The sequence below is a fragment of the Nymphaea colorata genome, chromosome 8 (genome assembly GCF_008831285.2).
Source record: "Nymphaea colorata isolate Beijing-Zhang1983 chromosome 8, ASM883128v2, whole genome shotgun sequence".
NCBI lineage: Eukaryota > Viridiplantae > Streptophyta > Magnoliopsida > Nymphaeales > Nymphaeaceae > Nymphaea > Nymphaea colorata.
The window spans coordinates 7,308,884-7,324,057 of NC_045145.1; the positions used below are offsets into that span (position 1 = coordinate 7,308,884).

Here is a 15,174-nt window from a genome sequence, read left to right on the forward strand (position 1 = left end):
CAAACCGATCCACTTAATTAGACTCTCCGAGTCAAGTGGGCCCCACCAAGCCCCTCCTAAAACCCAAATTTGAAACCCTCCAGGTTGGAGGATGCAAAGGGCCGTTGGATGCGGATAAAGAAACGTAGACCGTCCGATCGGCTTGGGGGCGGTGGGTCCCATCAACCGAAGAAGATGCCTGCAGAACCCGCCCAGTGGGAAAACTAAAAACCATTTCGAAATGCCGTTTGAAGTCCGCCCATAAATGGCTCAAAACCTGGCGGGCGAGGGAGGGAAAATTTTTGGGGGGAAACCAAAAAGGAGAAGTAGAAAAAAGAGAGGGAGGGAACGCTTGTCCCTGGAAACTAGGGCAAATTAAGAAAAGGAGAATCGGACGGACGATCTCGGAATTCGTCTCAGATCTCCTGGTAAGACTTTCTTCTCGCTTTCTTCCGTCTCGCTGAGGCGCTTTTCATAATTCTTAGATTTTCTCGCTTCATTTCGTTATGCCCTAGAGTTTCTTCTTTTTGTTTTTCATCATTTTCTGCATTTTTGAATGGTTTTCTTTAGATTTTGTATTTTTTTTTTCTATTCCATCTTGGGAGCCGTCCTGGTTAGATTTTGCGAGTTGTATCGTGAATCTGATAGGAAAACTTAGTAATTTTTCCTTTTAGTTCGACTTCCCCGAGTAATTAGTACAGTTTTTTCACGTCTTCCTCCTATCTTATCTCTCTCTTTCTCTCTCCCTCTACATCTCTCTATGTAAAATTTTGTTTCTGTAGGTTCTGTCATTCTTCTATGTGTTCTGTTCCTTTATGACAATCATTTGTGCAGCGCTGAAGGTATACCCGTGAGCCAGGAACTTCTAGTTCGACGGGGAAACGAGTGTATGTAATTAGCTTGCCCAGTGCAAGTTGTTTCATGTAATTAGATAGTTTACATAGCTCTTTCATAGCGATGGTGCGCTTTATTTGTCTAGTCCTTCTTACCTTCGTGCTTTTTATAGTGTCTGCTTTTATTTGATCCATAGAGACGATCTCTCGAAATCTTCTGTTCATTATCAAAATTTGACCTCTCGTACGACAGTTTTGGATATTCTTGCGACAAAAAAATGAATTCGTACTATGTTTGTTCAAATGCTGTTTGTTGTCTTTCTTTTTGGTTCTTGAGGATAAGGGGAATCTCCATTCATGTTATGCTATTTTGTTCTCTTTTTAAATTTAGATTTCTAGCTTCTCGTTCAGCAGTTGATTTATGTAAGCTATCATAGTAATTTGCTAATTGCACGACTTTCTGCCATAATTAGTTTGTATTTGGATCTTCCCTTTTGTTGTTTGGATGTCCTTGCATGTGTGGTTGTGCTATTAGCTTGTTCTCTTTTTATGATTTTCTTTCGTTCATGTTTGTCTTTTTAGTTTGTTTTCGGATACATTGTGTTAATGAATGTAACGTCGTTACTTCTCTTTCCATGTTTTTGGTGGGAAATTGTAGATTTAATTCCTTAAATATATCAAAATTTAGAAAGATTCAGTACATAAGTTTCCATATATATGTTCTGTTGAGGAAAATGTAATTTAAGTTCTTTGAGTCTGTTGAACTTAAAAAGAATTCCAGTGCATATTCTGTGTTATTTTTGAATCTATTGAACGTAAAAAGAACTCTAGTGCATATTTTGCATTCTCTTTTAGAGGTTCCAATCTTGTATGGAAATTTCCATTTTAAGTCAGAGTTTAAACTTTTCTTCTTTTTTTGGTTATTTGGTGTTAGGCAATTAAAGCAGTTGGGTTGGCTAGGAACGGCTCCCCAATTGTGGTTCTATTTTCTTTTGGAGTTTAGTTGCTTAAGAGATTTAAGATGGCAGAGAAAGAGAAAGAGAAGGATGAAGAGGTTGCAGAGATTTCATCCAATGGTGATGTTATGAAAGAAGAGAAAAATGTCACGGTCTTAGAGAAGCCTGAAGAGTGCAGTAAGGAAGAGGTGGTTGATGAAGAAAGCAAGGAGATAGTGAAAGATGTGAAGGAGGGAGAAGATGACACAAATGAGGCAGTTGAAAATGATCAGAATGGAAAGGAGGGCAATGATATGGAGAATGTAGAGGAGGAGGATAAAGAGGAGGAGGAAACAAAGAAACGGAGGCGAGGTGTTTCTAAATCCAAGGAAAAGGACAAAAAAGAGAAAGAGAAGGACATCAAAGAGGCAAAGAAGGAAATAAAGGCGAAGAGGATTAGGAAGAGGAAAGAACCTGGTACACCTGCAGCTACTACCATTGGACGTCCAACCAGGGAAAGAAAATCAGTTGAGCGGTTTGTCATCTCCAGTGAAAAGGAGTTATCAAAGGAGTTCTTGATTGAGAAGGTTTTCTATTTTTAGTAAATTTTTTATTATTTCTTGTGTTTCTCTTTTTTCAAATTTCACTCTTTTTGTTGTTGTAAACAATCATATCTAATTTGTGATCCTCTTCCTGTGTTTATTTTTTATCGAAGGGCCATGGAACTCAACTGAAAGACATACCAAACGGTGTGTATTTTATGCTCTTTCCTGTTATGCTTAGTTTTTCATTTGAACTCCAAATCTCTGAATATTGTTCTATGTGGTTACTTTAGGTTTCCATGTTATATGTTATTTTGCCATTATATCAGATGCTTGTCATGTTACTTTTTCACTTGGGTTTTGGACTACTGGATCAGCATTCACATCTGACAGCATAAACATATTGATAGTAGAGGAGTGTTGAGTACCTGCAGGCTGCATGGAACTTTGGGACAATACATGTTCATATCTGTCTTTGAACATTGGGATAATATGCGTTCATCTATCTTTTTTTAGATTTGAGTTTTATAGTTACAAACTTACAATAATATAATATAAACAAAGATAACGTAATCATGTATATAGAAAAGTTTCTCCCCTTATGCCAAGTTATTGGTGTAAAGGGAGTACGAGTGTACGACGGTAAGGGGAGGTGCTGTCGCCTCCCCTCGCGGCGGGACGGGAGACGACGGTAAAGGCTATGCCCCCCACCCCCCGATGCCGTTGGGGACGGCTTGGCGGGGCATCGCCGGCAGCCTTAGGGGGTGGCACAGCCCTCCTTTCAGAAAAACAATTTGCCCCAGGAGAAATTTTTTTTGGGGGAGGCTGTTGCCTCCCGGGTGCCTCTAGGGACGGCCTGGCAAAGCACTGCCGGGGCTGTGGAGGGGAGATGACAGTCTTCCCTCTCCCTGCACATTGCAGGGCATCAGGCAAGGCCCTTTTTTTTTTTTTAAAGTACAGTGAGCGTGACGCTTCCTGTGAAGCGTATCCCTTACGCCAATAACCTGGTGTAAGGGAAGATGTTATATATATATATCTGTATATATAGTAGCATTGATATTATGTCTATTTAAAACATTTGGTTTTCTGTGGCGTATGTTCTATCTCAACTTTATCTTGTTATATACATCCTGTTCTTTCATGGAAATTGGGATGCTAACTACATTTTAAAGTTCATTTTCTTTAATTTGTTTAATAGAGTCGTCATGTTGGACTGATTTTGTCTCCATTTCAAGCATGAAGCATGCTTTTAATGAAAGCTTCAAGTTCTTATGTAAGGTACAAGTGTTATGTGTAAATAGGGCATGGGCAACATCACTTATGACCATCTGCTTATGCCAGTTTTGGATAACTAGAATGCCTTCCTGGCTGGTTCCTTGCTACAGATATGTAGCAGGATCCGTGACAATCATGCTATTTACTATTTTTTTGGTTTATGGTTGAGTCTAGTGTATTTTCTGTTATATCCAGCTATCACTATGCTAACAAAATGTTGATGATTGTGAAACCGGGATACAAGTCTGTTGAGAGAGGACCAGATTTGGAAAACTTGTCTGGCTAAGTACTGTCTCTTGTTGATCGGGTTCATTTTCAAGCGGAGCCATGTTTGGTACTTTTAAAAATAATTTAATTTTAGGTTTTATGTAAAGATGGAATCAATGCCATTAAGTGCATAACCTGACACTTAATCAATTATCACTTGAGCAGATAGTCAGGTATTAATCTTACATAAAAAGTTACATTTTTTAAACTAAAAAATAAGACTAAAAAGTATTTGGTGTGGATTTGAGTTGACAATTGCATCCTTTATGCTTTTTTGGGCGGACACCATAAATTTATCTATGGTATGATCCCACATGTTAGGATGCACTGTTATATACAATGTTGTAAAAAGTGTATCGTAAACCATATCAGTCTGGCTTTAAGATATGCCGTATCGTAAAATATTGTAACGTATCGTAATCTTATCGTTTTTTTAAATGAATCAGAAAAAATAGGAAAAAAATTCGAAAAATTCATAAAAAATCAGTAAAAATCAAGAATAATGTGTTCTTCATAAAAAACACATAGATCATAAGTCATAAGGTCCATAAGTCTATGAAATACCACATCAAAAATCAAGTTTTAGAAGTTATGTATCATTACATCACAAGATGATAATGAAATTGTGAAAATGTTCAATGTCAATACGTATAAAATGAAAGCACTCTCGACTCTCATTCATAATCTTCATCATATTCATTCTCATCCTCATCTCCATCTTTTTCTTCATTTTCATCTTCATGATTTAAAAAAAACTCTTTCCTTCCAATGGGAATCAGCCACCCACGCACAAATCCATGGTTTAATCGATGATTTCATTTTGAAAATCGATGATTTAACAATGGAAATCGATGATTTCCATCCACGACTGCACAATCTCTAGGTTAAAAATGAAGAAGGGTCGGGTTTTTATAAAAAAAACTCGAAAAAAGGGGGTTCCAGCCCCCTTTTTTGAAATCAGCCCGTATCGTACGATACAGGGCATGTCACACTGTATTGTACGATACGGGGGCTTGTATCTTACTTATCGTAAGATATAGGCACGATACACCCCTATTTATGATACAGAGGATGTATCGTATCATATTTTGTAAAAATACGTATCGTATCGTACGTATCGTACAACACTGGTTATACAAGTGCATTATTATGCAAATGTGAACCACCATCCCGTCAGCCAATCACATGCATCTTAAACCTATTGTGTCCATCCTTTAAATGTTTGTAGTCCTTTGAAACATGTACGCTAATATCACTCTACAGGACCATCATGTTTTTTCTCAAGTCTAAATCAGAGATCTGTGGTAAATTATTTTAAGTGAATCTGTGGTAATTCAAAACATAGCCACAAATATTGTTTTCGGTTTTTTTATTGGCTAGGCTTTTCTTGGGTATTTTTCGGCAAAATTGTTTTTTTAGGAAAATCTCAGAGTTTTTTAAAAAAATAGAAAAGTTTAGTAAATATACAAGAAATGAAAAACAATATGACATAGAAAACTATCTAGTTAAAATGATAAAGTAATAAGTATTGTATTGCATTTAGGAGGTCACGTTAAATACCTAAAATGAGTTGAAATAAAACAGTGAAACAAAAAATTGAAATAATAAAAATAGAAAATAAAATAAAAAATAGATGAAAAATTCACGAAAAAGTGTGATTTCCTGTTTTTATCATTTTTATCATTTTTTTTGCTAATATTGCGATATTTTTGAAAAATATCGAGATATGTGTGGCTATGATGTAAAGAATCTTTGAAATGATAAAAGTGCAAGTTTATAGTTATACACTTCACAGTGAAATTAAGCTCCCTGATCTTTAATGCAAAATCAAACTCACATGCACAAACTGGTTTCAAATTGATGTGTTCTAAGACTCAGCTACACATGACTCTTAAGAGTGTTTATGAGGCACTCATGATTGAGTTTTTAATCCTAAAACAAAAAAGGGTCCAAATCTCCTGAAGTTTCCAAAGATACTATATAATATAATATGAGCTGTAAACATAAGTGCAAACATTCCAGATATTCTAACAGTGTCCTGGTATTATTGCCATTTTGAAACCGATCATTCATATTGGCAAATTCTCCCAATAATTCCAAAACATTTAATCTTAAGATGTTCCTGGTATTTTTTTGTCTTCTGTAAAAAATTTCTTGTTTGACATTTTAGGGCTTGTTTATTTTTTAATACATTTTTGCAAGAAAGGTTAGGAAAATTATTATCTTAAATACCTTCATTAAGTTTTTTAATAGTTAAATCACCCATGAGAAAGTTTTGGTATTGTACAATTACAAGTCACAAAATCTCTGATTTGGAATTTGTAGAAATTAATGGAGAAAAGAATCTTCATTAAGTTTTAATAGTTTGAAATATCTTCTTTAAGGTTTAGTAGTCTGAAATATCTTCATTAAGTTTTCTTGTATTCCTTATATTCTTTAAGTTTTAATAGTTTTAAATTTTCTCATTATTTTACCAAGAAAATCCACATCTGAAGACCTGTAGAACCAGGAAATTGCAGGGACTGATGTTGGTGTGTTTGGTTGGAAGTCTTATATTCATTTCTTGAGAGGAACAACTCATAATTAGTTAAATCACCCATGAGAAAGTTCTGGTATTGTACCATAATACCGTTACAAGTTACAGAATCTTTGTTTTGGAATTTGTAGAAATTAATGGAGAAAAGAATTTTCGCTGTCCAGATATTCAAGGATAAAGTTTAGGATGAAGTCTTATTGGAATACAAATTGGAGAAAGCTTCTTGTTGGTTGTAGAAAATGTAGATGCAGAGAGCATTGTCACAGAGAACGCGTCTTATTCGAAAAAAACACGTATAATACGCAAAAAAACAGTCAGCCGTATAAACTGCAAAAAAAATGTGTCTTTTTTAAAAAAATGCCAGAAAATAAAAAACGTGAAAAAACACGTATTATACTCTTTTTTTTTTCGTATTTTTATGACTTTTTTTTATAATTTTCAGGATTTATTAAATGTTTTATTTTTTTATTTTTTAAATTCGCCGAGATTTTCTCAAGATATTCATGGGATACACAACTTTGCCTTATTATATCCAAGAAATTCATTGCCATATAATGCTCGTACACGATATATGTGACAATGATTGGAAGGTAAAGAAGCCCCTAGGCCCTAGGTAAAGTGTAAGCCTTTTTGTAAAGACGGCCTAAAAGTTATTAACATACTCTAAAACTCTGGTAAATAAACTGTTTCAAGGGTTTCCATGTGATAGTAAGTTCTTTAAAACATTGCGAAAGACTCTGATTGGAGAAAAAAATTCAATATGAAAGAACTCGGCTATGTCACACTGGTGCAAGTGCAGCTGCGGCAATTTAAGAAAAATTTAGGTGCAGTTGCAGCGAGGGTGTGTGTATGTGTAGATATTAATTAACTGATAATCACTCTTATTTATCTATATCTGCATTTTAGTCATTGCTACTATATTGTGAATAACTTTTTAAAATGAAGTCTGGGCATCTTGACCTTTCTAAAGCCTTCTTTTAAAACGATGACGCCAGGGTGTTGTCTTAATAAAGAGATGACACTTTGGTCACCCTTTTTAATGGACGAAAGTAATCTTGTCCCTCAAACACACACACATAATATATATATATATATATACAGGGGGAGAGAGAGAGAGAGAGAGAGAGAGAGAGGGATGTGCGAATGGAAAAAGGGTAGAGACTAGAGAGGGTGCATAGCGCATAGGTGAAAAAAGAAGGCGAAAAGGGAACTTACAGCATGGCATATGGAGTCACACAAAAATGACAAAACATCAGTGAGGAGCTTGCTGGAGGGGACACTGATAGAGGAGACCTTATCGGAGATGACTGGGTGCAGGGGAGTTGACACAAGCTAGGGTTTCAATCGAACCGTTAAGTTTTTCTTTTACTAATTGTTTTTAAATACACATGACAGTGTTCTGGTGCTGCTGACTGCATCAGATATACATTGACCGTGTCTGGTGCTGTGTCTAAGCTGCACCAGCATGCACACCTGTGCCCTCATTGTGTCGATGCGAGTGCGGTAGCTGTTTATGATCACCCATGTGACATAGCTTAGTGACCACTAATAACTCCTCTTTTATGAGGTTAAGTTTTAAAATTATAATTGGTTAATTTAGCTGAAAAAATACGTAAATGCAATTGCAATCTATCTTGCTTTGTAGTATATTCAGTCACAGGTATACAGTTTCTTTTATCTATGCATATATATTCTGGAAGTTTGTCGATGTGTTTGTATTTGATTCGTTTCTGAAGTAAGTAATTAGCACAAGTTATAAAGAAACACAAGAAGATGTGCGAGAAAAAAGTAAAACTATAAAATAATGCAATTGTTAACTGGCAAAAAGGTTCTTGTTTAAGATCCTATGTTTGCTATCTTGTACTTTTCATAACTGACCTGCAATGGTGTCAAAATGGACTTATGACCTCTGATTGCTTTGGTATCCACTTGTTATTTTATAGATGAAAATTGGAAAATCTATTTCTTTGGTTTCTAAATTCTTTGTTATTTCAAAATTCAATTTGTTTAGTAAAAATGGTTGATGGTTATGGGCTTATACCTTTAGATTTTTGTAAGTACTTCAATCATGCCTCATACCCTTAGAAGTTAAAGGCTTGTGTATGATTGATATTCTCTATTATAACTCTCATGCAGTGTTACAAGCTAAGTAACACAAAAATGGCTGGAAGGCCACTGTACCCATGTCCACACGCCGACATTGGTATGGCAACACACTTGGATACAATAGTGTTCATTTTTGCATATTTTTTGTTGAATGTTTTAGGTTTTTGGTGGGATCTTCCATATTTTTTGTGAAATTTTGAAATTTTTCATACTTTTTGGGTGTTTTTGATATTTTACTGTATCCTTGTGTCCACAAGTTTTAATATTGTCGTGTCTGTACCAGTATTCCCATATCAATATCCTTGTGACTCAGGTTACAAATGTTGCCCTTTTTTCCCAAAAAATTTCTAAAAGAGTTACAGTGTTTTGAGAAAAGTTGAAATGAAAATGTTGCATTTTTATTGTATTTTTCCTTTTTATAAAAAACTTTTTAATATGTTTCAAATTGTGTGACCCCTCTTTTAATTTTTGAATAGCTATAAAGTATGAAGCTCAAAATTTCATAAACTTTCTGTTATTGTTTATTGTTTTTATTTTTTTAATTCTTAATTTCCCTAGAAAAACAAACTTTCCATTTCATGCTAAAAAAAAACCTTGCTGATAAAAATGTAAGAACCATATTTGTGACAAACTGACCTGTAGTTCATAAGTCTATACAAATGGCTTAAGCTGTGCAAGGTTTAGAAAAAAATTGGAGTTAAATGTTGGTTCTTTGTCTGGACTTTGGTGGGTTTAAGTGTCTTATCATCTTATGGTTTATTTGCATCTAGTATTTAACCGAGAATTGTTTCTATGTTGCAGTTGCATATAAATTATCTAAAAGAAAGGCTGATGATGTGTTGAAAATGTTGCACACTATGCTTTTTGGAAGGCGTGGGAAGGTGAGGTTATTGCTTTAGCATTTTCTGTGTCTTCATTTTTGATGCAGAATATCTGTTAGGGCATTTTCATTAATTTAAACCCTCATGAAATTTTCCTTTTTTTGCTACTGGTCATGTATTGCGTTTTCTTTATTTAGTTTCTGGTTCAAATTTAATTGATGTTTGCTTTGATTCCTCTTGCAGAATTTTCACATTAAAAGCAATATTTCTCAGTTTTCAGGATTTGTTTGGGGTAATAATGAGGTAAGGGAAGTGCTGTTCAGTCATTCGAGTTGCAATCTTGTAACAGTTTTCCTTTTATACCATAAATCCCCCATTCTCCCCTTCCCCACCACTCGGTGTATCATCCTTACCATTTTTCACAGTTGGAATAATCTTTTTGTTCTTTTGCTGAAATATAGGAAAAACAGAAAACCAAATTGAAAGAGAAGCTTGACAAATGTTTCAAGTCAAGGTTGCTGGAGTTCTGTGAACTGCTGGATATGCCAGCAAAGGTCACAGATAAAAAGGTTAGAAGTTGCCATTATCACGTCATTGTCAACATGCTAGTTTCTTTCTGGTGGTCTATACATGATTTTATAAGTACTTTGGCATTGCACAACTATTATCTGCTTAAACGGGTTGAACGATTGCAGGAAGATCTTGTTGTTAGACTGTTGGAGTTTTTGGAGGCTCCACATGCTACAACAGATGTTTTACTTGCAGAAAAGGAGAAGGTATTGCTTCACAAATTTAAGTATGGGAAAGTATACTAATGATATTAAAGCAAATTTCTGTTACCCACTATAGTATATATTGTGAAATGTGTGTTTTAATTTCAGTCAAGCAAAGGCAAGAGGCAGAAGAGGGTTGTTAGAAGGTCTTCTAGCAAGTCACCTAGTTCATCTGGGAGGGGCTTGAAGGTTCTTATCTGATACCCTTGACAATGTTTTCTTGAGGGTGGTTCACAATTTACTAGCAATTTCTGAAACTGAAATACTCTTGAATGGATGAACAGTTAAGATGTTACAGAATAGAAATTTGTTGATTCCTTTTCGGTGTGCCACCTGGTGAGGGTGGCTGTGGGTCATCCCTTTTTATCTCCAGTCTTTATGTTGTCAGGCCTCATTAATGGATATTCAGGTGAAAAGATGTCTGAGCTCTTCTTGGAGTTTTGAATTGCTATTGATTAAGCCACATATTTGTTTATATTAGACTTCCTTTTTCTTTGCCTTCACATTCTCTGAACCATGTAGATTTGCATCTGATATATCATTGGTTGTTCGTGTCTGACCTGAATGCTAAAATGATCTGAACTGCTGTTTGTGGCCCAATAAGAGAGCTTTTCAAGAAAACACACATGGTAACCATTGATTGTCTGGTAATAAATGATCATTTCATATGATTTCATTTTCATCATGAACTCTATAAATAGGAGGACCATCTCATACGTGGTTTCCTGTGTCTTGCCTTCTTTACTAGTTAACTCTTCTTGAAATTCCAAAATTATAATGGTCTCTGCCAAAAATATTATAGATTCCATCTAGGTTTACTTGTGCTCCAGGTAACATTAATAACTTGCCAGCTAAGTCACATGGGTATGGGTTTGAGTATGGGTATGGCGAAACAGGTACATGTACGATGATTTTAAAAAGTTTGAGTACAAGAGTATGGCAGATTGTATATGTGAATATATACATTATATATAATAATTGACAAATTCTCAAAATTGAAGAAAAATGAGAGGAAAATATAGAATTTTAGTGAAAGGGAAATAAAAAATAAGAGAAAAATCAAAATCAACTGAAAAATTGAGTTTAAAAATATAAACTTTTATGTTTCAAATACAGTTGTGCCCAGATAACCATGTACTGACATGGGTACATGGGCACATCACACATACTCGTGTGACTTAGCTTGCTCGTTGCCAACTTAAAAAGTTTTGAGAAATTTAATGGTTAATCTGTAACAAAGCAACACTAAGCAATATTGTACTTTTATTTATCTCTGCTAAAATATAACGTTTACTATATCTGCTTCATGAAAGTGATTGAAAACAAGAATGCTCTGAACCTAACATCTAAATGCTTGTTGTGAATTTTTCCGTTTCTTAATTGTTCATTAATGAACAAGTAATATATATTCTTTTTTTGGGCAGTGTGGCAGTCTAATGGATTGAGCGTGAAACCTCAATATAGTACATGCAGAGGCTTTTCAAATTCTTATATGATCTCTACATCATTGTTGATTTATGTCATGAGCTTGCTTCTCTTAAGCAATCAGATCCTTCATTGGAAATCTTTTTGAACTCTCTTTTATCTTGCATTTGGTGTTATGTATTTTTGAACTCTGCCAAACCGTGCTATCCTATTCTTTGGCTTCCTAGGTCTTGGTAAGTGGTATCGAGGTGTAAAATCAACAGAGATGGGAATGTATCCACACCATCAAATTCTTAGTTTTCTTTCATAGCAAAGTGTGATTGCTTAGTAAAAATGATGATGAGTGTGATAAATAAGTCCCATCATAGGCTGCATATTTGCTTTTGACGCTACTTCTCTGGCTTCTTATGTTGGCATTACTATTTGAACTTCCTAGAGAATCTGCTATAGGAGAAACTAGATTTTGCTTTCCTAGGTCTAGAGCATATCATGCAAGTATCTAGGTGGGGACTGATGGTGTACCCACACATGGCACACACACACACACACACACATATTTATGGTCACAGATAATGCATTTCTAAAAAACAATGAAAAATGTTAAAAAACGATGAAAACAAAAACAGTCTCTTTTACATTTTTTGAAATAAACTTGAACATGATTTTTTTTGCAATTTTATCATGTTTTTTTGTTCATATTTTTGCTTTATAGTTTAAAACTTAAGTTAAATTATTTATCTTCATTTCTATCATTACTAAAACATTGTTTGTCACTTTATCTAGTTTTTTATGTTTTTCTGTTAGTTTTTCATTTATTTTATATATTTTTTTAATTTTTAGGTTTTTTTTTCTTCTAAAAACATTGCCAAAATTTTCTTGAAATTGGCAGCTTTTTTGAAAAGTACCTGAGAAAAGCCTTCCCGTTTAAAATCTGTTGACGGTAGTTGTGACTATGTATTCTGTGTGTGTGTGTGCACGCACATTTGAATAAGATCATAAAGTGTAATGGTAAAAAGTGGCACCCAAAAACTGCCTGGTACCTTACCCGAGTCAGGCATGGCAACCTTGTTGAAGCAACTGTATGACATGGCTTATATGTGAAAGTTTCTTCTGAACACCTTGTGTAATTCTAGTTTTTTACTCGTGTGTCTGCTCCTTGGTATGCACTTTTTCATTTCATTTGTTGTCTGGGAATTGCAACAGGAGTTAGCTTGGCTGATGTTTGTGTGGGTATGTTGTACTATGGTTGATCTTTATGTCTCATGTCTCCTTGTTGGACCTAATTCCCGTAACTGGATTGCTTTGTGCCTCAGCAGAAGGATGAGGACTCTCCAAAAGTAAGAAGGAAGAGAAAACCAAAGGAGGCAAAAGAAGATGACCACAGCGATGAAGGTGAAGAGCAGAAAGATGAGGAAGAACAGGAAGATGAATCACTTGGATCTGAAGGTGATGCTGCTGAGGAGTCCGGAGAAAGTGACCAGGAGGATGCAGAAGAGAAATCTGAGGATGAGGGCACTAGAAAAGGTAAGAGTGCGAAGAAAGTTTCAAAGAAATTTCCAGAGAAAGCTGCAACAACAAAAGCCAGAAAATTGAAGAACGCCACCACTTTAAAAGTTCCTAAAAGCCCTTCAAAATCTTCTTCAAAGCGTACAAAGACAGAGGAGAAGCCTAGCTCTAAGGCAAAGGTTTTCTCAAGAAAGAAGAGTGATACTAAAAAGGAAGACAAGTCCTCAACGCCTCAAAAAAGGAAAAGAGATGATAAAGGGGAAGATAAGCCTTCGGCTTCAAAAAGGGGAAAGAAGAGTGATAATAAAAGGGATGAGAAGCCCTCAACTTCAAAAAGTCCTCTTCCCAATGGGAAGACAGGTGAATTTTCACTAAATTCTTTTCTTTCCACTCAGCCATTCCAGTATGAGAAATTACAATCTGGAGTTGTTTTAAGTTTATATAGCGTGATCTTCACCCTTGGCCCTGTTTGAACTTATGTTTGCCTCAAAACTTTCAATGTTGGTTACTTGGTTTTGCTAAAAAAGGTCATATGCAGATATGCTACATTTTCTGCTGATGGCTTTAATTCAATTACCACCTGATCTTATTTGAAGTCATTTATTGAGTTGTGTCTTTGTACATGCCATATGTATTTATGTTATTGTATAGCGTGTTTGTATGTGTGCCGGGACCTTCCTGATTGTTGTGTAGCTTGGCTGTCTTAGTTTGAGCTTGGAATTTCCAGGGCCCTTAGAATAGACGGTACATAACTGGGGCCTGTGTCTTCTTTTAGCTGTTCCAGTTCTTAGCCAACTATGGTCAATATGACTAGGTCGGTCTTTGGTAGGACCAGCTTCTGCAGGTAGCTAGTGGTGGAATCTCCCTTATTTTTTTTTATCGAATTGAGCTTTACAAGTTCTTTGGGTTTAAACAGGCAAGAGGACTTCTAAAGCAAAAGGTGGGACAGACAAGAAGGATAAAGCTGGTCCTACTGAGGAGGAGCTAAGGAAGGCGATTTGTGACATTTTGAAGGAAGTTGATTTTAATACCGTAAGACTGTTGGACTGTTGTATTCTCCTTCCCTATTACATAAAAAGTCGTTGGTTAGTTTTCATTTCCTTTACATACTTCTGATTAGTGCTTGTATTTTTCTTTTGTTCTTCAGGCTACTTTCACCGACATTCTTAAACAATTAGGTAAGCACTTTTCTTTTGGTTCCATTTTTCTGCAGTATGAGCTTCATTTGTGTGGACGTGCTGCAGTGTTCTGAATACTGCAAGTCTTCAATGTCTATATAGAAGGAGTCAAAACATTAAAGGACAGAAAATGAAAGAAGAGAGGAGGGGCTCTCTTTCTAACCCACAGCCCTTTCCCGTTTAAAACTAGAATGCCCATTAAGGCGATAAAAGACTAACACATCTTATGCCTTCTCTACAAAGGTATTCAATTGCCTTTGTGGGCAGTGTTGACTGTTTTGAGTATGGTGGGTGTTTACTGAACTAGTTGCATGGTGTATGTATTACTATTATGTGAGATCAAAGCTCCAGCAAATGTGGTTTGCCAGAGGTTACCTTTTGATCGCTGCCTTGTTAAAACTGTTGTCAAATTATCCATGATGCAGCCGCCCATTTCAAGACCGACCTAATGCCGCGGAAAGCAGAGGTAAAAGGCATGATCCAGGATGAGCTAACTAAACTTGCAGATGATGCTGATGATGAAGATGATGACGATGCTGAGGAAGGAGATGAAGGAGATGTCGATGAGGAAGATGACAAGTAAATGTCATTCACCTGTAATCATGCTTATTGAAGTTGCATGTGTACTTTTTTCTGGTTTTGCTTGACCATTCCTAATGGCACTAACCTAGGAAGCTACCTGTTTTTTCTTGTTTTTCTAGTTTGAACTATTCTGGATCAGGTTGAAATGGGGACAGGCCTGGATACCTAAATATTGACATGTTCCATGTATTAATAGCATTGTATGATGCATTTTTTCCACCTGACCTTGTTGTTGATGCTTAATTTTGATTGTTTCCTTGGGATTTTGCGACTCTGTATTTTGTTGTTTCCTTTCCTTTGTTTAGCAACCTGTTTGGATGGGTGGAAAGGAAATGAATGAATAAAAAAGAAAGGAAACAGAAGAGAATGGAGAGAGAAAGGAGAGGAATGGAAAGGGAAGGAAATGAATGATTATG

General features: G+C 35.7%; 1 protein-coding gene across 2 annotated transcripts; it reads left to right on the forward strand.

Annotated features, from left to right (window-relative positions):
- The first annotated feature begins 269 nt into the window (after positions 1-269).
- On the forward strand, positions 270-14,977 carry LOC116259445 (DEK domain-containing chromatin-associated protein 1-like). Of its 2 annotated transcripts, none has more exons than XM_031637272.2 (12): positions 270-407; positions 1,747-2,334; positions 2,463-2,496; positions 9,275-9,354; positions 9,538-9,597; positions 9,756-9,863; positions 9,990-10,070; positions 10,176-10,256; positions 12,806-13,358; positions 13,915-14,030; positions 14,146-14,176; positions 14,602-14,977. In XM_031637272.2, exons 2-12 carry the CDS (start codon positions 1,834-1,836, stop codon positions 14,757-14,759), a joined length of 1,803 nt encoding a protein of 600 aa, XP_031493132.1. In that variant the 5' UTR covers positions 270-407; positions 1,747-1,833; the 3' UTR covers positions 14,760-14,977. The 2 variants fall into 2 exon arrangements, with proteins under 2 accessions (XP_031493132.1, XP_031493133.1); XM_031637273.2 differs by having other exon boundaries at positions 12,809-13,358.
- Positions 14,978-15,174: the final 197 nt, after the last annotated feature.